The following is a 23398-nucleotide window of genomic DNA, read 5'->3' on the forward strand; positions in this document are numbered from 1 at the left end:
TACGCAACAGAAGAGTAACCCTAAGCCGCAACAAAGATCTCCGTCAACATCAATCTCTAGTTGCATTGTATGCAAAGGCAGCCACCGGTTGTGGGAATGCCGTGTCTTTAAGGAAAAGACCCCCACACAGAGAGCCAAGGTCGTGGCTGAGGCAAAGCTCTGTTTCTCTTGTTTGCGTGATAAACACATGTTTAGGCAATGCCCAAGTCCCCGTAAATGTAGGAAAGATGGTTGCAACAGCTCCCATAACACCTTACTTCAGGGAGCTGAAAGGGTTTTTCCAGCTAAGCCCTCAACAAACAACAACATCGATACTTCGAAGTCGAACGCAGGTACAAGTAGGCCATCTAAGGGTCAACAGCAACCAAGCAAAACAACCACTTTGTCTTCCGTGACGGATGTTAAAGGCCTCCTTCAGGTCACGGAACTGAAACTTACTAATTCTTCTGGCACTAGTACTACGGCGTTGGTTTTATGCGAGACCGCTTGCAGTAACTCTTGGGTGTCCGATAGTCTCGCAGCTAGACTCGGTTTGCAGGGTACCGCATTAAAACTGACCGTCAAGGGTATAAACACGGAAGAACTCATAGACACAAAGGTGGTTCAATTGACTGTGACACCTCATAAAAACCAAGACTTCGAAGCATTCACTGTGTGTCCCTACGTGAGGGAAACATTAAACGTAGGTTCCGACATCATTGACGTCAAGTCCATGCAAGAAACTTACCCACATTTAGCAGTTCTAGATCCAGTAAGATATAGCTATTGAGAAATTGAGATGATACTTGGACAGGATGTCTACCATGCCATCCGCCCGTTAGAGTATTTTTCAGCCGACGAAAAGTGCTCACCGTTCGCTGTCCGCTTGCCCATAGGTTGGGTTTTAAGTGGCCCACTCCCGTCAAGTTCAAGTTTAGTCTCGGTGTGTTTCAAAGCCAATATTGAACAGGATTTTGAATTAGCTTGTCAGGTTAAATCTTGGTATGATATTGAATCGTACGGCGCGTTCAAGTAAGTTGACCCACGATCCACCTCGGATGCTCGCGCGCAGGAAATACTTGAAACAACAACTTTCCATAACGGCCAAAGATACGATGTCGGTATGTTATGGGCTGATGACAACATCCAGCTCCCAAATAACAACTTTTCGTCACTGGTACAGCTCAAGTCTCTCGAAAAGCGGCTCTCGAGAGAAACATCATTGAAAGAAACTTATGCTAATACCATCCGTGAAGACTTGGAAAAGGGTTACTTAATTAAAGTCCCTGATGCTCACAAGGTAGAGCAGCGGTCGAATAAAGAGTGATACCTACCACATCATCCCGTAATCAATCCGAACAAACTGGGGAAAGTGCGTAGGGTATTAAATGGTGCAGCAAAGTTCCTCGGTACTTCTTTGAATAAATCGTTGCTCACTGGCCCCGACCTGCTCCAAAACCTAATCCACGTACTACTTAGGTTCCGTCAACATCAATTCGCCGTGTCCGCAGATATTGAGGGTATGTTCCTCCAAGTGGGTGTCCCTGACTGTGACCAGCCATCACTGCGTTTTTTGTGGCGGGAGGACCCCACAACAAATGTTGTAGTGTATCAATACACGCGCCATATATTCGGGGCTAAAGACTCGCCCACATGCGCTAACTATGCACTGCAACGCACGGCCCGAGACAATGTTATTCAGTACCCGGAAGCAACCAAAGCCGTCCTAGAAAACTTCTACATGGACGATTACTTGGATTCGGTGGAGTCACCTGAGAGGGCTCTCAAAAGATCGAAGGAGTTGGTGCTACTTCTCCATCTAGGTGGGTTCAAGCTTACTAAGTTTGTAAGCAATGTACCAAATCTGGCTGATCGAATTGATGGGTCACCTCAGTCCACCGAACCAAAAGTAATTGCCTCATCTAAGGAGGAATCTTCGCACGTGCTTGGGTTGAAATGGGATCACAACAACGATACTCTAGTTGTGAGTCGGGGTACCTCCAGTACAGTAACTAAGTCCTTAACACAACGCTTGGTATTGAGTCTAGTGTCTAAGGTGTTTGATCCCATCGGCCTAGTGGCACCATTTACTGTTGGTGCCCGATTGTTACTAAAAGACATCTGGCGTGTCAGCGGGCAGCACTGGGATGAAGAATTACCAAAAGACACTGTTGAAAGGTTCCTCGAATGGAGTGTAGAACTACCCAAGCTTGCTGAAATCACTATACCGAGGAGCTACTTTTCGGGAAACTTTAAACACCTGGAACTACACATGTTTGGCGATAGTTCCCAAGAGGTCTTCAGCGCTGTTGCATTCCTCCGAGCTCAAGTAAACACTTCTAGTGGGCCAAAAACAGAGCTTGCATTTGTCCTGGGTAAAGCTCGCGTAGCACCTATGAAGGTGACGACAATTCCAAAGCTAGAGCTTCAAGCTGCTTTACTGGCCGCTCGGTTGAAACAAGATATCTGTCGAGCCCTTACTGTGCATGTCAACAAAGTTTATATGTGGACTGACAGCACTACTGTCTTGCAGTGGCTCAACTCCACAAGCAAGCAGCCAATATTTGTTGCAAACCGCGTATGCGAGATTTTAGAACACACTAGCGTTGACGAATGGAACCACGTCGCCTCAAGCGATAATCCAGCAGATGGTATGACTCGTGGTATGTCCGCTGAGGTTTTGCAATCAAGAAAGTGGGTGAGGGGTCCAGATTTCTTAAGAACCAAGGAATTCCCGTTCGAACCAAGCATCGAAGTTGTTAAAAACATCAAACTTGGTATAGTAACTAAGGAAACTGACGAAACCAATCCATCATTGGCCGCATCCGTAACCAAGTCAACTAAGGAACCACCCCCGCATTTAATTCCCTTTGATAAGTACAGTTCTTATCAGAAATAGCTTCGAATAACAGCATGCATACTCCGGCTGTTACCCTCACACGAATGTTACCGTAATGCCGATGATAGCATCTTAGATCCCACTGAGCTTGACGAAGCCGAGCGTCATCTTCAGTATCTCGTTCAAGGAGAATCTTTTACTTCCGAAAGGAAAGATCTCCTGGAAAACAAACACGTTAAACGGAGTATCCGTATTGCCCCGTTTTCACCCTTCATCGGACCAAATGGTATAATTCGTTCGGCTGGCCGCATCAAACGGTTGGTTGAAGTTGATTTTGATGTAAAACATCCTATCGTTTTTGACGCACGCCATGCATTTGTAAAGTTAATCCTCCGGCACACCCACCTTAAACATCATCATCAAGGTATTGACTACCTGAGGGCTAAAATGCAAGAACGTTATACCATCCTTAAGTTACGATCCTCACTGCGTTCAATTAAATCCAACTGCGTCACGTGCAGAATGTTCCGCGCTGCCACTATTCAACCCATTATGGCTGACCTCCCAGTAGAAAGACTCGCATACCGGTCTCCTCCCTTCACGAACACCGGGGTCGACTACTTCGGCCCGTTTTATGTTACTGTACGTAGGACTACCGAGAAGAGCTGGGGTTTCCTCTTCACATGCTTAACTACTCGTGCCGTTCATGTCGAAATTGTTCCTTCCATGGACGCCAGTTCGTGTGTAATGGTAGTGGAGCGTTTTGTCTCCCGTCGAGGTACACCTGCCATCATTTGGTCAGACAATGGCACTAACTTTGTTGGCGCGGAAAAAGAACTACGCGAGAATATCGAGAAGTGGAATACCATCAACATCGCCGTCGAACTTGCCCACAAAGGCATTAAGTGGAGGTTCAATCCGCCCAGTGCGCCACACCAAGGTGGCATCTGGGAGAAGCTAGTACGTAGTTTCAAGCGCGTACTTTACACAATCCTTGGAACACGTCGCCTCACAGATGAGGTTTTAAATACCACTTTTTGTCTGGTCGAACATGCACTTAATTCACGTCCGCTAACGCCCGTAAGCGCCGACCCGTCCGACCTAGGCGCATTAACACCTAATCACTTTCTCCTCGGTAACCAAGCACGTAGTCTCCCGTCCATCATTGGTGTAGATGAGTTTGATCACCGTAAACGTTACGCCCGCGCGCAGTCTTACGCTAACGCTATTTGGTCTCGTTGGATCAAAGAATACGTACCGGCGCTGAACCGACGTTCCAAGTGGCAGACGCCTGCCGAGCTTGACCTAAAGACCGGTGATTTGGTTTGGGTAGTTGAAGAGACCAACCCAAGGGGTTACTACCCCACTGCTCGGATCACTGAACTTCGTTACGGTTCCGACAGCGTCGCACGCTCCGCCGTATTGCGCACGTCCTCCGGATCGCTCGTTCGCCCGCTTGTGAAATTAGTACCAATTCTCCCAGCCTCTTCTTCTGCCGGAGGATGTTAGTAACTAAATAAATCTAAGCAAGAATATTAACCAATCAGAATCGAGTATTTAAATTACGTATAGAATTGCGTCTAATATACATAAAAAGTTCCGGAAATGTTCGTATAACCTAATTTTAAGTAAATAATACCATGATATGTATCGAATAAGGCGGTTTTAGACTTAATGTTTTTAGGTTCTCCAGACGATTGTTGATCAATTATGAACTGATTCTGACGTCAATGACATCAGACAAAAACCAGTAAAAGAGGATCAAAAAAAGCCTTGCCGTCTAAACTCTCACTTGTTGCTGTAATCGCCAATACTTATACGTTGTTATGTACGAATGATACTTAATACGTTATAGTCTTAATGCGTTGTTATTATTGAATGCTCGCTATACGTTGCTTCATGATGATTTATAGTCGATTTTGATCGTTTGCTATATAATACGAAAAGATTGAATTGAAACTCCAAAACGGTAGACTGTTTTACTTCTCAGCTACGAATTGATTTCTCATTGTTTATGTTGCTGTTTTTGTTTATTCGCCCTTCAATCTCATTTATCAACGTGTTCTTAGGTCAAGAATTAATAAATTTTAATTTAATTTATTAATTAACAATTAAAGACAGAAAATTTTCGCCGTTAGATATCGTCAAAATTTGGAAAATTTTTGAGTTTTGTCTTTAAATGGGTTTTTCACTCATTTGGTTTTTTTCTTTAAATTGGGTCGTTTACAACTAGACTTAGTATTTAATCTGATAGCAACCGGCATTCTAAAAGAACTCAATTGAAATTCTTGAAAGTCTAAATTTGAACAGTGAAAGGTTTTGAACTTTCAATAAAAAAGTAACAGAAAATTGAAAAAAATGGCCCTCATTTTTGTTTTATCGACTTGTTGATTTTTTTTAAAAAAAAAGAGATCTAGCTGCTTTTATAAATAAATGTCTCGCTTTAATTTAGTTGCTTCGGTTGTTAAAATTTTCTGTAAGGTTTATTTTGTTTTTCAAATTTAAACACAAATGGTTTCTTTCAAATTGGTTATTTTTTCAGTACTTTTTTTGGATTATATGAGTTTATATGTCTTGATAACTAGAGTGTCAGATGAAATGTTTTGGTAACTTCTGAAGGCATTCCTGAAATACCGATCTCATTTCCTAATTGTGATTAACTTGCTTGGATAACGTCTACTTGAGGACATAATGTTTCACATAATGATTTACTATGTAATGACACTTGGTCTGTAACGGGGACGGGGTGCATAAAGTACTGGGGGCACAAACGGAAAAGATCCATAGTTTCATTCTTAATATTGGTATTAATATTTAGCAAAAACAAAAAGAGGTGATGTGATGCGTTTGTCAAATCCTAGTTAAGTAGAGGTCTTTTGGCTACTTTTAAAATTATAGAGAACTGCCGTAGTTGCTGCTATTGATCACGGAGAAATTTGTTTTTCCATACAGTTAGGAAGTAAAATTGACTGAAGTGTAAATAAAAGCATAACGGTGGTCGTCAGAATGATAATTGAGATCCATCTCGTCCTGTTTCCCACCATAATGATAACAGGTCCAATATATTGCAATAAAAGAACTTAAATAGGAGCCCAATACTAGACATTGTTCAACATACTAATTGGTATACAATCGTCTTTAAAATAGTCCAACATTTTCTGTATTCCCATCTGTGTGCTCTAATTAAAATAACGAAACAAAATATATTTTAGAACGCAAATTGATTTATGTACATTGAGAAAAGATTGCTCCTTAGTTATTTCTGTTCCCCAAGAAAAATATGCTAAAAATATGTAGAAATAAAGGAATTTCAACTTTTTTGCATCAATTTTACAATTTTTACGCTGATTGCAATAAGTATGTGGAATTAAAAAAGGTCACTGCTAAAATTAGAGCAAAATTGTGAACACTATTGTCTCATTAAGTGCTCGGAAAGGATAGAAGTAGGAAAATTAGTTTTATCAAAGTTAAAGCAAAACTCTTTAGCCACCTCTGACACACGTTAATTTTGAAGGATAAATTATCTGTAGTTTTGATCGTTTTGATCGTTTATGTTACAATTGCGATATTTTACGCTTCCAATGTAAATCAACAAATAATAATTGTTACCAACACGATATTGTCATTTGAAAGCTCGCAAAAACAAAGTATTAGAAAACAAGATAAGGAAAAAAACACGTGATAATCGCAACCATTTGATTCGGTAACTACGATTTAGCAAAAAAACCTTCAATAGTTACTCATTTTTCTCCAATTGACTACTGGGTCTCCACAACATGGCGCCACACCGTTAGCAGGTGCGAACCCTTGACTAAAGCCCGCCAACACCCGAAGCCAAGTGTGAAACCATAAAACCCCATCAAAGGGTCTAATGCTTGGTAGTCTTTTGCAGTCGGCAACCCACCCCCCCCCCCCCCCCCCCAGACAGTGGAGGAAATCAAGCCAAATTTGGGTCTGCTCAACCCGCCCGCAGTGCACGAAGCCCGCAAAACCGTTTCTTGGACAAGCAGGAATTCGAAACACAAGCATTCACTTTGACTTACCAGAGGGAAGTTTTCATCAACATTACTGCTCAGGTATCGTTTTTGATGCCCGCTGATTGTAGGTGATATGCAATACCAATTTCTTAACTCCTTGAAAACAAAATATAATTAATGCGAGATTCACAGCAAAGGTATTTCGCATCTCAAACGCCCGATCAGCAGAGATGTTTACAATTGTGCTCCCCCTATGGATCAGTTCATTGGCCTTAACGAATTCGGCAATAGCTTTCAATCCGCACTCAAAGTTCTAAATGACATGGCGTCTCAGTTACTTGAACTTGCAAATTCTATTGCACCTGCTTTTTTGTGAGTTCTTGTGTGCCTGTCGGTATGAATGGATTCTACAGCGATTCTTTTTCTGTATTTGCCTTGAAGTATGCGGTGATTATACTCGTTTATTGTTTATTTTTTAGAGTAAATTTTAATGATCTTTTTTCGCTTGATGACTGTAGGGTAATCATCTCGGAAGCAGTACGTTTGTTCGTGGCCGAATAGTGTAATCAATTGATTTCTGCAACTCGTCTGGCATATCAGTCAGCCCGTAGAACCACATTTTGAAAATGTGAAACACAGTGGTGCTGCTGCTTAAAATTTTGATTTATCAATGAACAGCGGTTTCTGGGTGGATATTAATAAGGTTGTTAGCTTATTCAAAATCAATTGTTGTGAAATATGCCAAGCCTGTGGTGCTGTTGAACCCAAATTTTGTAAAATGGATTAAATTAGTTACTGTTTTTTTTGGCATTTGATAAAAAGTTCACTTGTAAACTATTTTCAATTTTGTTTTTAGTTTTTTATCCATTGGTCCTTTTAACTGTAATAACTATCGGAGAAATAAACTTTTCGTCAGGTCAGAGTAAAAGATTTTCTATGTGTCCGTTTTTCAGTAATTTACCCAGCTCTATGTTTTCCTTTTGTCAAAGATTCATCGGAAATTTCTGATTTTTTGGTCTTGGATTCTATAACTTCTATGGAATTTTAATGGTAATGCATTATTATTTGATTTTTCGGTTTAGCCAAATAGTGATATGAAACATGTTGCCATCTGTTTTTTTTATTGTATTGTGATTTTGAACGCAATTGTAGTCTTTTTTTGGTAATAGTTGTTGTTTCCTGAAAATGCCTAGAGTTTGCAACAAGTCTCTTCTCACAATTGCGTGCAAGATGCCTGTTATAACTGCAAATTTTGAGCAATTTACTTCTAAGTCATCTTAGTTTATTGTTGTTTTGGTTGTTTATTGTGTTTAATGGTGTACTCTGTCTCTCGGCAATTTGAAACCGTCTATATCGCTCAAGATAGGTTTGCAACAGAACAAACGCTTAGCGAATTTCAAAGTAATGAACCTTTTGTGTTTCTGATTGTCAGGAGTTGAAATTCATATTTACCTATGCTATAAAGTTCTTCAATGTTTTCAAAAGTTGTGACGATAGAGCCGTTCTCGGTCATTTTTGACGAATTAGCTTTTCAAAGGCGAAGCCTAGTCTTCTTTTTTGAGAGGCATTAAATTTTACTCGTGTTTCAGTCGAAAGTTTGTTTTCTGTAGCTTCTGCAAATCTTTTTGCAATTTCTTGGAAGTGGATTTCATAACCTTTGTTCTAAATGGGTTTGAAGTGTATTTTATAACGTTTTAAAAGGGTTGGTGAAGTTGCGATGAAAAATGATAATTTTCCCAAAGTTGTGTACTGAACAGAGAAATGATTTTTAATTGTTTGGATTTATTGCCATTTGACCCATTGCAATGCACCTGTTATATTTGTGAGTGCTTGTTTGCATATTGGTTTGAAATGATGCCACAACCATTCCACCTCGGCCTTTGCTTGGATTTATGCAGCGATTTTCATCGTTTTCTTAGACTAAATTTATTTAATCCTAATTTTGTCACTTGCTGACTATCGGTGGCCAAATTTGTTCATGGCCAAATTGTTCAGTCAGTTTATTTCTGCAACTCGCCTGGCATATCAGTAAGTCCTTAGAACCACGTTTTGAACTTAATAAAGACAGTCGCGTTACAGCTTACTATTTTGAAATATCAATGACAAGCGGTTTCTGGATGAAAACAAACTGGACTGAAAGCTTATTGAAAATCGGTTGTTGCGAAAATTGCCAAATCTTGCAATGCTGTTAAACTGAAATTTTGTAATATTGATTGGATTAGTTACTGGATTTCTGGTATTCGATAAACATTCTTGTTGGTTGACTCGTTAACTACATTTGAATATAGTGCCGTTTTTTAAATCTATTTGTCTATGTCTTTTTTATCTATTTGATCATAATAATGACAGTCGCGTTGGCGTTTACTATTTTGAAATAACAATGACAAGCAGTTTCTGATTGTGAACTAACCAGTCTGTAAGCTTATTTCAAATCGGTTGTTGCGAAATATGCCAATTCTTGCTATGTTGTTAAATTCAAATGTAATATTAATTGTATTGGTTACTGGGTTTTTGGTATTTGAAAAATATTCTTGCTGGTTGACCTAATGACTATATTTGAAAATAGTGCTATTTTCTTTTTATCAGATTGTCATCTCTAACGCTAATTATTATTGGAAAAAACTTTTTGGTCTGATCGCGATAAATGGTTTTCTATGTGTTCATGTAACAGAAATGTATCTAATTCAATCTTTTGCATTTGTTGAAGGTTCATTGCAACTTTCAGTCTTCTTTGGTGTTGAATTCTATAATTTCTTTGAAATTTTAATCATAGTGCACAATTTTTATACTAATAATTTTTCTACTATAGTGCTAGATAGTGGTATATGTTTTGCAATCTGCCTCTTTATTTTTTTAATGTGCACTGATCTTCAACGCAACTGTCATCTTTCGTTGGCTCATGCAAATGCCTAAAATTTGAAACCGGTCACTCGCTGCAATCTATTGCAAGCAATTTGTTACAGCTGCTAGTTCTGCGCAATTTACTGCACAATCATTGTAACTTGTAGGTGTTCTGGTTTTTCAATTGCTTCAACAACTTTCTTCAAGAAATTTCTAGTTACTGTTGTTCTTTTTGTAGACTACTTTGTGTCGGGGGACAAATTTAAACCGCCTACGTTGCTCGAGATAAGTTTACAACAGAACAAACACTTACTAAGTCTTATGATAATAAACATTTGTGTTTCGAATTGTCAGAAGAATTTTTTGTTGTGGTTCCCGACTTATCGGATATCTTTGCAACTTACTTGTCTTCTTATCTTCTATAGTATTAATTGGTTTGCTCAATGGCTCTGGCTAATTTTATTGACAATAGATTTTTTATGTGTTGCTGTATCCTAAATGTAGTTTCCCGTGCCGAGGTTTCACGCTCAATCCCCCTTAATTAGCTGGGATTACATTGTAAGGCAAATTCAACTCCTCTATTTATCGGGGAAATGAGGGTAAGAGTGTTATTTGAAAAAATTACACTGTTTTTACACTCTTTTCTCCACTATTTTTATACTTTTTGCAAAGAATGCAATTTAAGTTGGACTGATAAAAAATTACACTCTTATAGAATTACCATTATAATCAAAATGAAACGTTAAGTTGTTGTAGGAGTTAGAGTAATGGGTAAGCTAAAAAAGTAATTATTACGTTGGACATAGGGAAGGTAGGGGGATCGAACCTCACTACCACCTTCCTCCTTTATTTTTTAAAATTACACTCTTCCACCGTTAATTTTTTCAATTGCTTCGACAAATTTCTTCAAGAAATTTCTAGTTAGCGTTGTTCTTTTCGTAGACTACTTTGTGTCGGGGCAAATTTAAATCGCCTATGTTGCTCCAGATAAGTTTACAACAGAACAAACACTTACTAAATCTTATGATAATAAACATTTGTGTTTCGAATTGTCAGAAGAATTTTTTGTTGTGGTTCCCGACTTATCGGATATCTTTGCAACGTACTTGTCTTCTTATCTTCTATGGTTTTAATTGGTTTGCTCATTGGCACTGGCTAAATTTTTTGACAATAGATTTGTTTTGTGTTGCTGTATCCTAAAGGTAATTTCCTGGGCCGAGGTTTCACGCTTAATCCGCCCTTAATTAGCTGGGATTAGAGTGTAATTCAAATTCAACTCCTATTTATCAGGAAAATGAGTGTAAGAGTGTTAATTACACTGTTTTCACACTCTTTTCTCCGCTCTTTTTATACTTTTTGCAAAGAATGCAATTTAGGGTGGACTGATAAAAAAATTACCCTCTTTTAGATTTACCATTATAATCAAAATGAAACGTTGAGTTGTTGTAGGAGTTAGAGTAATGGGTAAGGTAAGAAAAGTAATTAGCATGTTGGACATAGGGAAGGTCGGGGAATCGAACCTCACTACCACCTTCCACATTTATTTTTTAAAATTACACTCTTCCACCGTTAATTAAGCGGAGAACTAGGGGTTTATTTTTTTTACACTCATTGGCTGTTCCTCATTGGCTGACCAATTCAGACCTGAATGTTTTAATTGTGTGTTTTGTTAGTGGTTATTGGTTGTTCTGATTCGTTCGAATGCTTGTCTAGTATAAATTGCTTCGCAAAGTGTTGCATTGCATTGCACAGCATATCTACTTGTCGGACTGTTCGATGGAATTTTCTGATGGTTTTTGCTAGCTAAAATGTTTTTGGCATGGATCAACGCTGGTTTTGGTTGTGCAGTGTCCTTGGTAGTTCTCTTTAAATACCGATATGGAGCACATTCGTGAAAATGATTTATCGTATTATGCCGTATTCAGAAATTTCATGGTTGCACTATTCCGCGTATTGCTTTTTTGTACTATACAGCTGCGCTACGCTTTCTCATTTTTCTGAAAAAAAGGAGCTGTAACTGCCAATTGTTATGTTTTGGGGTTATTTAAATGAATTTTTTTCCTTGAGCTCAGAGCTGTTTCTTTGACAATTTGGTAATTTTGTTGTGTGGATCTTTTGTTTTAGATTTCTTCTTGCCTCAGTTCCAATAATGAGAAAAAAGGTCATTTTTATAATTTTTCTTGTTGGTTGACTTGTTAACTAATATTGAATATAGTGCTATTTCTTAGCTATTGGCCCTCTTTAACTGTAGTTAAATGAGGTGTACCTGCCAAAAATTATTTTTCGGGCTGGGATAAATAATTTTTCTGTCCTCAGAGCTTCTTCATTGAGAGTTTGTTTATTTTGTTGTATGAATGGTTTAAGTTTACAACTTTTTGCACCAATTTCAATAATGAGGTAACAGATCTTTTTGGTTACAAAGTCCTATGATCGCCCACCACAGAGAATCCTAAATTCAGTTATTTTTTGGCACTCCAACTCCCATTGAGTTTTTAGTTGGTTGTTTCTGGTCTGTCCCTCTCTTTTGGAGACATATGTGGGAGTTGCTATCGTTCAATCGGATTTTGGTTCAGATGGCATTTTTTTAGTTGGGTTTGCTGTCGAACAGTTCATAGAAATTTACATTTCCGTTTGCATGTTTTGCCAGCTTCACTTGTGTTGAGCGTTCCAACAACATTTGGGCAGTAAGTGGCGTTTTCCGCGAATAACTGTTCGCTTGCTGCGCCATGTCATTATATCGGCACTTTGAGATACAGTTTTCCCCACATTTCGCGGTGCAAATTTCAGTTAAGTTTTTTGGTTGACTAGAGATGCGAATTTCTTATAGTTTGCTCACAAATGAATAAGCGCCTTTGCGAAGCTATTTTGATTTGAAAAGTTTTACAACTGAAATTTGAATCGAAAGAATAGAGAACGAATTTTAAACATTATCATATCACAGTTATATCACTTAGAAGATAACCGAACTTAAAGGCGAGATCATACTGATGAAACAGACATGCCTCAAGTAAACCTCTGCAGCTCAGCTCAATAATTATTTAAAAAAGATAGATATGGCAGCAAGTGTAAATAAAATAGAGTGGCTCAAAATTGAAAGAACAATCAAATTGAATGTCAAAATGATCAATGATGCACAAGAATAATTGAACTGCGGGTTTTCGTTATTCTGAGGAAAAAAGAGCTGAAGTATTTGCGAAGTTATTTAATTTAAGCAAATCATCAACTGTAATTGTCACGCTAAAATCCGAGATTTGGCCCATATAATTTGAGATTTTTTGAATGTTTGAAGATGTGTTGAAAAACTAACAGAATTTCAGATGCAAAAATGCGTTTCCGGGCCGGAAACGCATTTTTGCATCTGAAATTCTGTTAGTTTTTCAACACATGCTCAAACATGGGCCAGGGTAGGAAAAACTCAAAACAATGATTTAATTTTTTTTGGAAAAATTAGAAATCAGGACTTGACACTCTTTTCTATTAAAGTTTCCAACGTGAACAGAATACTGTTTTCTCACCTTCTTGAAAAAAACAATAATGCTCATTCATGAAAAAAATATTAAGTAGTTCAATTAAGCAACTCAAAAAAATTTAAAATTTGCTCAAATTTTTTATAATTTTATCCTATTGAATAATTAAAAATGTGGAAAAATTAAACTGATATAAATTAAACAAGGGGTGGTATCTTTCCCAAAAGCAGCTGCGATGAAGTGTTATAATATTGTGTCGATTAATTTACAGAATGAGTAATACAGATAGTAAAAATGTGTTTCAGTGTAATTTTGAGGAACAGCATTAGACAAGAATTGGTCTGTTTTCACCTGTTCCTTATTTTTATGCTCGCATTTGAGGCAAAGTAAAACAAAAGAACGTATTTAGAACATCTATGTGATACAATTTTGTGTGACGCAGCAGTGATTTTAACCGATTTTGGACTGATCGAGAATAAATTATTTGCAGCGAGATTGTAAACATTAGTACAACCGAAAACATCCATACAAACCTGGCCAATCTGCGCAAATTTAAAAGATAAATCTAAGTGCCGCATAGAATTGATGTTAAATAGAGTCAACTGTTGGAGTGGGACAACAAACGAACGAAAAACCTGTAGTACTTGTGATGTTTACTGAAAAGATTGAACAGTTTGCATTTCCTTTTTTATAATACCCTCCAAATTTTTGTGGGTGCTATGTGAAGTAAGCGAACATTCTTCTTTGCATAGCTAACTTTGTTTACTCATCAACATATATCGCGGAGACAAATTCAAACGCTGGAATTGAAAAGCTGTTAAAGAAAAGAAATTGTTAGGATCAAATTAAAGTTGAAAAATAATTCCTTTTATTTCAAGGGACACCCAAAATGTAAAATTGTTTGATGAAGAAGCATTGCTTCGACAATTGTTGTTCAATGAAACTTTATGAAGTAAAAATTAAAAAAAAATTAATTCCATGAAAAAGCAAAGACAAAATTCTTTTCCTTGATGAGCGATAATCTAGAAGTAATAGTTCCGCGGGTTTGAAATACCGCCTGAGCTAAAACTAGCAAAGAAAATGCCTGCTAAGAGACTATCAAAGAAAGAAATCAAGAGAATCTACAGAGTCTTAGCTCCCGGGACAACGCTATTGAAAGACAGTAGTTACACATTTAAAATTGATAAACAGGGTAAAATGCTTGTGAAAATTGGAAAACTGGAGATGGTAAAAAGAGGTTCGAATGCAGAGATGATAAACACATCATTGAGTTTCTATGCAGAGCGCCGATCGAAAAACCTGTACCAGAAAAACTAGAGAAAACAGAATCGCAAAACTTGTTGCGGATATGCGACTAAAACTGGATAGCGGCAAGAAGATAAAATGCCGCACATGAAAGGATGATGTCAGTATTTTTTAATACGATGAAATGTTTAAAAAACTTTAAGAGTTCGAACGCCCCTAAAGCATGCAGCCCCACCAAAGAAAACGAATGATTGTCTAAAATCATAAAAAATATCAGTCAAGGTAACGGTGAGGTTCACAATAACAAAAGACTCGGTTTAAGTTTAAATAAAGATTTTATGGCCCGATCGTATCCCCCCCCCCCCCCCAAGCCTTCCATTTCCAAGAAAGCAAAAATAAACCTACGAGCAAATACAGCTCAATTTCGCAAACAGGCCGTCCAAGCACATCCGCTTTTACACGAGTCGCGGTGAGAGCGGCTTTCAAAGAAGGGATACGCACAACCGCGGAGTAAAAGTTTTCCAAAGACATATTTAGATTTGGAACGATGTCGCTCCAATATGCTCCTGCTGTGCAAATAAATATCTCCTGATTTTCCATCAGTGAACTCTAACTGTGCTAGAGGCGAAGCACGCATCAGCCTCGGACAGCTATTAAACTGAATGAACCTTGTTGTCTTATGTTAATGGTAACGAGAACACTTTGAAAATTAAATTATCTTGACATATTATATTAATACTAGTATAACCAGTTCATTTTTTGCTAACTTCCTTGCAAAATCGTTCATCAAAACGCAACTTTTGCTTAGCCTAGTTTTCTTTTGAGAAGAGGAAACTGTGGTACAAAATGAGGTTTGCACAAACTCCCAATTTTAAAACCGTGGCCCTCATCAACACACTTTGCACCAACTGTTCTTAGCTGCACCAACTGACTCTTTCATGCTTCTCCGACCCGAGTGTCCTAGACTTTCAGTACTAAATCAGTTTATTCCAATAGTAAATCGACAATTCAGCACTGAATCAGAGTGACCTAAGGGTACTTCGTTAGCCATGTATGTGCAGTATAAAACCAGAGGGCATTTTTGTTTTTTAAAATAGGCCGTACATGATTTTGTGAGTTTTTCATAATGTTCAGAGTATTTACAACGAAAATTTAGAAAAAAAACGTTAAAAGTTTTTTGAGCATGAAGATGTTATTTCCTTATGGCCGAACGGAGCAATTGGAATGGGAGAGTGTAACTAGAAAAGAAGAAGTATATCTTATCTGAATCAAAGTCTGAGAATGTGAACGGGAATGCTCAGCGTCACCCGCAACAGCCAGTGTCTGTGCTTTGTCAATGTCACGCTTAACACCCAATATCACCCATTGATGTTTCACTTGAAGCAATTGAACTTTTTCTGTACATCCTTTGTATTGTAATCAATATTCACTTTTAATATTAATTTAACCAAAATGACGATGACAAAATTTTTAACAATCCTTGAAGAGTTTTTCGCCAAGTTTCGGTGGTAGATAATGGTTTTTCATACTGTTCAGTCCAAATACAGCCAAAAAAATTATAATGTTCACAGTTTTCACAGATTTGAAGCTATGAATGGTCAGAAAAGTTCAAAATTTGACTATGAATTTCACCATGAAATGTCTATAAAGCGCCATGATCAGAACTCTGGCCCTAGTAGAAATCACAAGGAATTCTTTATTCAGTACTGAAATATTATGAGACTGAGGTCCGGGTTCTTAGTTTTTCTTCATATTTGCTCAATCTAGGCTGTAAGAAATTCTAATGTTCAGTTGTTGATAATGTTTTTGCTTCTGGATCCATTATCCAAGTTTCCAGTTCTTGTCTACTTCAACATAGCCAAGTCCAAGGGGCTAGCAAACGTGATTTTAGGTTGAAGTCAAGCATTTGGCGCCGCGAACACATCACCCTAACACAATTTCAATAAGCGCGATTTTCACCGTGAATCGTTACCCAAATGCAGACTACACTGAGCGTGTACAATATCACAAAAAAACAGAACAAGAAATTGTTGCCCCTGGAATGAATTTGATTTCTGTTACATCTTTCACCGTGGAAAAATTACTGCACACCTGTAATACTGAAGTTGCAGATCCATGATCTGTTCTTTCAACAAAAACAGTTGCAATTGAATACATTAAACTACTCTGCAAGTAACAATACCGTCAGTGAACAATACTAACAACGAACCCACTGGCTTCCCTCACTATTAATCACCCGGAACATTTTTTGTAGAAAAAATATGATGATTTTGAAACAATAGGAGGAACATTTATTTTTGTTGCTCATGACAAATTAATGTCAGTAAAATAGACATAAAGGAAATAACAAAACTAAAACTACAACGAAGTGTATTCAGAAATTTTATCGTGATAAATTTTTAGAGCTGGAGGCTTTCTGACACTTGCAATTTTTTGTCTACCCGGACCCAAAGGAAAGTCAATATCAGTACGGGGCACGTCAAATTGCAAGTCTTATATCAGCACTGATTCAGAGCTATGATCATATTTTTTCACACTTGTCAGTATAAATGCAAGTCTTGGACAGGACGTGCCAGTCTAAATGCAAGTGTTGGCCAGGACGTGCGACAATAAATGCAAGTGTTGACCCAGACATGCGAGACTAAATGCAAGTCTTGGCCAAGACTTGGCACGTCTAAAAAAGGTCAATAATTGCCGAACAAACGTCAAAAATAGAAAAATAAGTCGAAAAATCCAAAAAAACATCAAAAATAGCCAACAATAACGACAAAAATAGCTTGAAAAGGTCAAATATTGTCCAGAAAAACGTCAAAAATACCCTAAAAACTTCAAAAAAATAAAAAAAACGTCAAAATAGCTGAATACAGCTCCAAAAATCGGTCCAAAGAACGTCAAAAATAGCCGAGAAAACGTCAGAATTTGGTCCAAAAAACATCGAAAACAGCCAAATAAAGCGTAAAAAAAGCCGAAAAAGACCGTCAAAAATTGCCAAAAAAATGACAAAAATAGGTCCGAAAAACATCTGAAAAGGCAGGAAAAATGCATCAGAAAAAAACAAAAACGTCTAACATAGCCGAAAATACGTCAAAATTAGCAAAAAAAGGTAAAAATTTGGTCCGAAAAATTTCAAAAGCAGCCAAAAAAGACGTCAAAAAAGCCAAGAAAGGCAATATGGGGTCAAATAACGCTACAAAAAAAGCGAACCAAAAAAGTGACCAAAAAGCACAAATACTTATAAAAAAGGCATCGTATTATGAAAATAACAACATCATAGTTGATTTTTTTCGTTTCTAACCCCTAGAAAGACAATCTTGCTTTTTTAAGAACAATTGCACTAGGTTTCAAGGTTGTTTGGGTCAAAACAAAAAAATTGAAGGAAACAAGAAAGAAAAAAGTGTGCAAATAAAAAAAGGGCATCGTAAGATGTAATATCAACATCAGAGATGATCTTTTTTTATGTCTGACACCTGGAAAAACAATGTTAGTTTTTTAAAAGCAATTGGATTGTGTTCCAAGGTTTTTGGGGTCAGAACGAAAAAAATAAAAGAAAACGAGCAAAGAAGCAAGGTTGCCTAAACAGCAAAAAAGTTATAATGTTCACAGTCTTCACAGACTTGAAACTTATATTAATCAGAAAAATTCAAAATTTAACTATGAATTTTACCTTGAAATGTCTCTAAAGTGCCATGATTAGAATTCTAACCATAAAAAATTTACTATGAAATTTTTATTCAGTACTGAATTATGAGACTGAGGTCCATGTTTTTAGTTTTTCTTGGTGCTTGTTCAATCTTGGGTGTAAAAATTTGCAGTTGTTGATAACGTTTTTGTTTTTGGATTCATGATCCAAGTTTCTAGTTCTTTTCGATTTCAACATAACTAAAAGCCAAGGGACTAGCAAACCTGAGTTTAAAGCCAAATTCTAGCTTTCGCGTCGTGAATACATCACTCTAATACAATTTCAATAAGCACGATTCGCACTGTTAATCTTGACCCAAATACAGACTACACTGAGCGTGTTTCACATCGCAAAAACTGGAACAAATATGTTGCCTCATGATTGAATTTGATTTTTATCTGATTTTTACCATGAAAAAATTACTGCTTAGCTGCAGTACTGATGTTGCAAATCCATCATCTGTTCTTTAAAAAAAACAGTTGCAATTGAATAGATTAGATTACTGTGCAAGAATCAAGAATCAATACTGTTAGCGAACTATACTAGCAGTCAACCCACTTGCTTCCCACAATATCAATCATCCAGAACATTTTTTATATATAAAGAGATGGTGATTTGGCATCAAGTAGAGGAACATTGCCTAATTGTGATGTTTTTGTTGTTATTTTTGTTGTTAATGTATATATTTTGTTGTTGGTGACTAATTAATGTGAGCCATACAGACATAAGATAATTAACAAAAGAACAACTGTAACTACTACGAGGAGTTAGCAGAAGTTTTCTCGTAGAAATTTTGAGAGCTTGAGGCTCTCTGAAACTTTTGCAATATTTTGATTAGATTTCTTATATCAGAACTTTCTTAGGTGTGGAGTTACCGCTTCAATTATTTTAACAAAAACAGGACAAATTTTAATTGCTGATTCACTAAACATTAACGCAGATAAAACTTTATGAGCAGGCTTCATACACTTTACCATTAATAACCCATTTATATGACAAATCAATTATTATTGCTTGAATCAGACCAATAAACAAGGAGATAAAAAAGACGCAAATCGATTGACAGCCTAAATGTCACTTTTTTAAAAAAAAATCACCATGAGCTTTTTTAAGTCCGGTATTTCATAAATACAAACGAGGCAAAATCTGGATGATGAACTTTTTCTGTCTACCTGAGTCTTTGCATGATTTTAACGCACTTAAATCTGAATCATTTTCCACTTCGGTCTGCCTAGGTATTTTCATGCGCAAAAATTTTAAAGATGAGCTCAACTTGGGAACAATTAAGAACTAAATGAAACTGGAAAAACAGTCAATGAAGATTTTTATTCAGTGCCACCTGATAACCACTTAAAAGCAAACTGCTCCCACTCCAAATTTAATACTTCCATACGGGACAGTTCCCTCGTATAGCAAAGCATAGTGCGGGGGGGGATAGAGGGAACCACAGTTAGTCCTCCCCCCAAGCTTCAGTTAGTACACTCTGACACATAGCATAGTGCAGCTGTGCTCCGTTGCACTCGTAATCATCCAGTCCTAAGTACTCTGGCTGTTTGCCAGGTCGGCTTTGAGCTGTGCACTGCTCATCCCGACGATCCACAGTATTACCTGGCTGAGTCTCGTTTCGCCACAGTGCTTGGGGCATTGAAGCACCACTTGGAGCCCCTATTGGAAAACACCTCCCATAAAAAAAACTATTTTCGAAAAAAACCAGGTTTTTAGACCGCTCTGATCAGACCATTTGGGTCACACACTGGTGGCGTGGTGCGACCCAAAATACATGGTCTGAGAAACGCTTGAGTCGCGCGATGGTCTGGACAATGGTCGCGCACCTAAACCTTGGAACCAATCCAACCCCAACATTTTTATTCGCAAGAAACCCGGACAAAAACTGACTTCGATAAATAAGGCAAACTTCCAGCTCAATGTTGATTTGATTTTTTTCGAGCTGTTATTCTCAAACTGGATTTGTTCAAGAAAAACAGTGAAAATTTTGTGAAGACATCCCGGACTAGATATTATTGCTGTTTAGAATTCATTAACTTCCAGCTCTTTTTATTTGAACTCTCCCTGTCCCCTTCTATATGAAGGATTTTCATTAAGCGAGCCGCCAATTCTGGTCAACTCATTGTCGACCAAAACATTTTGGTCAGCTTATGGTCAAACCCAGCCATCTTTGGCCGCCAATGTCCAGCCTCACACATTCAATGAAATTCAGGTAATTTTATCTGACAAACTTCTGATTTATCTTTACGCGAGCCTGCAATAAAGTGATAGTTGCTGTGGCAAATTGAACTGAGCTTTCTTAAGAAAGCATTTCAATTGACCCATTGACCCCGACAATGATCAGCCTTCCATGCCCCATTTATTAATATTAAATTGTTCACGAAGGGAAAAATTACAAATGTACATTATCTGGAAAATCATTTGAATATATCAAATAGTGTTAGAGGTCTACTTTCTTTGAATCTCAATATCTAATATAGCTTAACCACAGTCACTTTATATGTCGCACCCTCATCTAGGTGCAGCGTCAATAATTTCAATCAGCATCAATTGTGCCCGATCAAAATTTAGTCTTTATGAGGTTGTTGTCAACCACACCTATCTCTCTCTCTTTCTCTCTCTCTCTCTCTCTCTCTCTCTCTCTCTCTCTCTCTCTTTCGCTCCCTTTCTCTCTCTTTCTCTCTCTTTCTCTCTCTTTCTCTCTCTTTCTCTCTCTCTCTCTCTCTCTCTCTCTCTCTCTCTCTGTGTGTGTGTGTGTGTGTGTGTGTGTGTGTCTGTGTGTGTGTGTGTGTGTGTGTGTGTGTGTGTGTGTGTGTGTGTGTGTGTGTGTGCGTGTGAGCTATAGTCGCTGACAAAGTCAACGCACACAATGCAATTTTACGTGGTTGTCAAGGACACATTGAGTTTTGTTCCTCTTTCTTTTGCAATCCGGCGAATGTCAAGAGCACAATAACTTGTGCTCCATTTTGGAGAGAAAAGCAGGCAAAAAATCGACACAACAATATCTCACAAACTGACAGAACTAGTCGACTTCTTGAGAACCCTTTTCATTGCAGCAAAACATGCGAAACAAAAAATTAATTTTAATAACACTTTAATAGTGCGATATCATAATCCTACTAAAGGCGTTCCCCCTCCCAACATAAGTTACACATATTGGAGTCAGTGTTGACTTCCAACAAAAGGATTTAGAGACTTTATTTATGTTAATAAATATAAACTAAAATACTCAACCCTGATTGGTTGAAAATATGGAAATACCTTCTCAATTAAATGTTTATCTGTTTACCCGTTTATCTGTTTACCTGTAACACAACACGCTACCCCTTTAGTCGGTACCAGTCATACCTGATATAATAATAAAGTATATTTCTCTCTACTCCGCTCTTGTTTTAGTATTGAGATATACGTTAGACTTTAGCATTGCGGCCGGTGCACTGTCTACTGAAGCTCAGATAGAAGAGTAACAGACTAGAGATCTAGAACTTTAGTTAGTCAGGTAAGCCTTAAGATTTGACTATATTCTTGAAACACCATAAGACAGAAGTAGAGTAACCTCTCAAGGTAACCCTACCTCAGCACACGTCTTATCTGGTGCGACCAGTGCCGGACTATATTGAAATAACAAATTTTCATCTTTTATTCTCCATAACGAAAAAATTAACAATTGAACAAAACAATCTCTAGATCTAACAAAACACTAGTAACAATGGCCAGTTGTTATCTACAACAAACAAATACTAACAATTTCTTAACACCGTTTACAATCTCTGATGATTGTCCGCTAGAAAACCGCGAGACAATACACAAAATACTAATAAATTTGAAGAATAACTTCTTCAAAGAAACAAAACATATACAAAAAATCAGTATTCATAGAAACTATCTAGCACATTATCTACCAGTGAAACTACTGGGTAGAGACCAACTTAACAAACATTATATATTCACATTAACAGATGAAACAAGAAACAAGAAAACGTTTTATAATTTTCAAAAAGAAACAAAATTATCAGATATGTTTAAAACATTCTCGAAACGACATGAAGATTCTCAAGACAGATCAAAAATAACAGCAATACCAAACAAAACATACGAATTACTCCGAAACACAAGCGGATATTTGAACGAACAACAAAGACAAATAAAGTCAGTAAACGATAGACTCAGAAATGATATATTAAATTATGATAATTGGTTAACAAAAATTATTGAAATAAAAACAGAATTAAAAACAGCTACATTTGATATAATTCAAATCATCTCAGAATTTACATTCTTATTTTGGTTAGATAATTTTGAACACATTAACGAAAAATGAATAGAGTTTGGAGAAGCATTTCAAGAAGAGATTGAAAATCTAAATGAAGAACTTAGAGACATCTGGGACGGTGAGTACTATTCACCACACTTCGAAAGCACATTAGAAGTATGTTCAGACATTATGAATTACATACAAGGACTAGAAGATTTTGTACAAATTACAGATCAAGGACAACTGGCTTCCTCATCGTTTAGCCTGTCAAAAACACTTACAACTACGTCAACACCAAAAGACGTTCAAGTAAACACAAGTCTGCAAGCAAAACAAAAATCAACGATAAAACCAGACAAACCACTAACCTCAAAATTGTTCGGAAACCAACAAAATGTTGTAGACGAAATATATATTTCCGATTCAGATGAAAAAGAAAAAGAAATAAAATTTGGCAATTTGATACCACCAACGGTAAATCAGAGAGTTAGGAAGAAAACTCAACAAACGATGAACCAAGACTATATTAGAAACAATACATATGTAAGCTCACTAAACGAAAACAATGATAATCACAATTTACATTGGGAACAACAAATGTACAACTATAATGATCTAAAAGACGAAATCACAGAAAAAGTAACAAATCATACAAATAAATTAATAGACAATATAGAAAACAAATTTAGACAAATAAACAAAAACATGGAAAGAAAACAAGATGAAGCATTACAATCAATGTTTAACAGATTCGAAAGAACGATAAATGACATTAATATACAATACAATACACGAACAGAAAACAGAAATGTAGAAGACAATAATATACAAAACAACAGACACGAAATTAGAACACGAAGATCAACCCCAAGTACTACAAATTCAAATACAACAGAAGAAAGAGAAACAACGGTAACAGAACCTCCATTACCATTCTATAAACAATTAACATCAATGAATATAAACGAAAAACCACAAATTGAACAAAACATAAGTAGTGGTTCAGTACCAACGACAATAAGACCATTTGATGGCACAGATCCAGCATATACTGTCGAAGAATATCTAAACAGTATAGTGGCAGCAATGATATTTAGCAGTGACATAGAA

At 37.1% G+C, this 23398-nt stretch overlaps 2 protein-coding genes across 6 annotated transcripts in view; both read right to left on the reverse strand.

Annotated features, from left to right (window-relative positions):
* Positions 1-13470, reverse strand: part of LOC142340003 (uncharacterized) — a 37416-nt gene extending 23946 nt beyond the window's left edge. Inside the window, exons 1-3 of one of the 5 annotated variants that reach the window (XM_075390391.1) lie at positions 13152-13166; positions 6862-6951; positions 5769-5997 (exon numbers count right to left, since the gene is read on the reverse strand). In XM_075390391.1, coding sequence (XP_075246506.1) covers positions 5769-5862 — 94 coding nt within the window. In that variant the 5' untranslated portion in view covers positions 5863-5997; positions 6862-6951; positions 13152-13166. Of the gene's footprint in view, positions 1-5746; positions 6060-6861; positions 6952-13151; positions 13167-13386; positions 13398-13454 lie in introns of those variants that run through there. The other 4 variants (XM_075390393.1, XM_075390394.1, XM_075390395.1 and 1 more) reach the window with 4 other exon arrangements.
* A 5897-nt stretch (positions 13471-19367) lies between these two features.
* The window catches only part of LOC142340004 (uncharacterized), a 29709-nt gene continuing 25678 nt past the window's right edge, over positions 19368-23398 (reverse strand). The window contains exon 4 of the mRNA XM_075390397.1: positions 19368-19692. Within this exon, the coding sequence (XP_075246512.1) occupies positions 19478-19692 (215 nt within the window). The 3' untranslated portion in view covers positions 19368-19477. The remainder of the gene's footprint in view (positions 19693-23398) is intronic.

This window comes from Convolutriloba macropyga, chromosome 5, assembly GCF_964194025.1.
Source record: "Convolutriloba macropyga chromosome 5, txConMacr16.3, whole genome shotgun sequence".
NCBI lineage: Eukaryota > Metazoa > Xenacoelomorpha > Acoela > Convolutidae > Convolutriloba > Convolutriloba macropyga.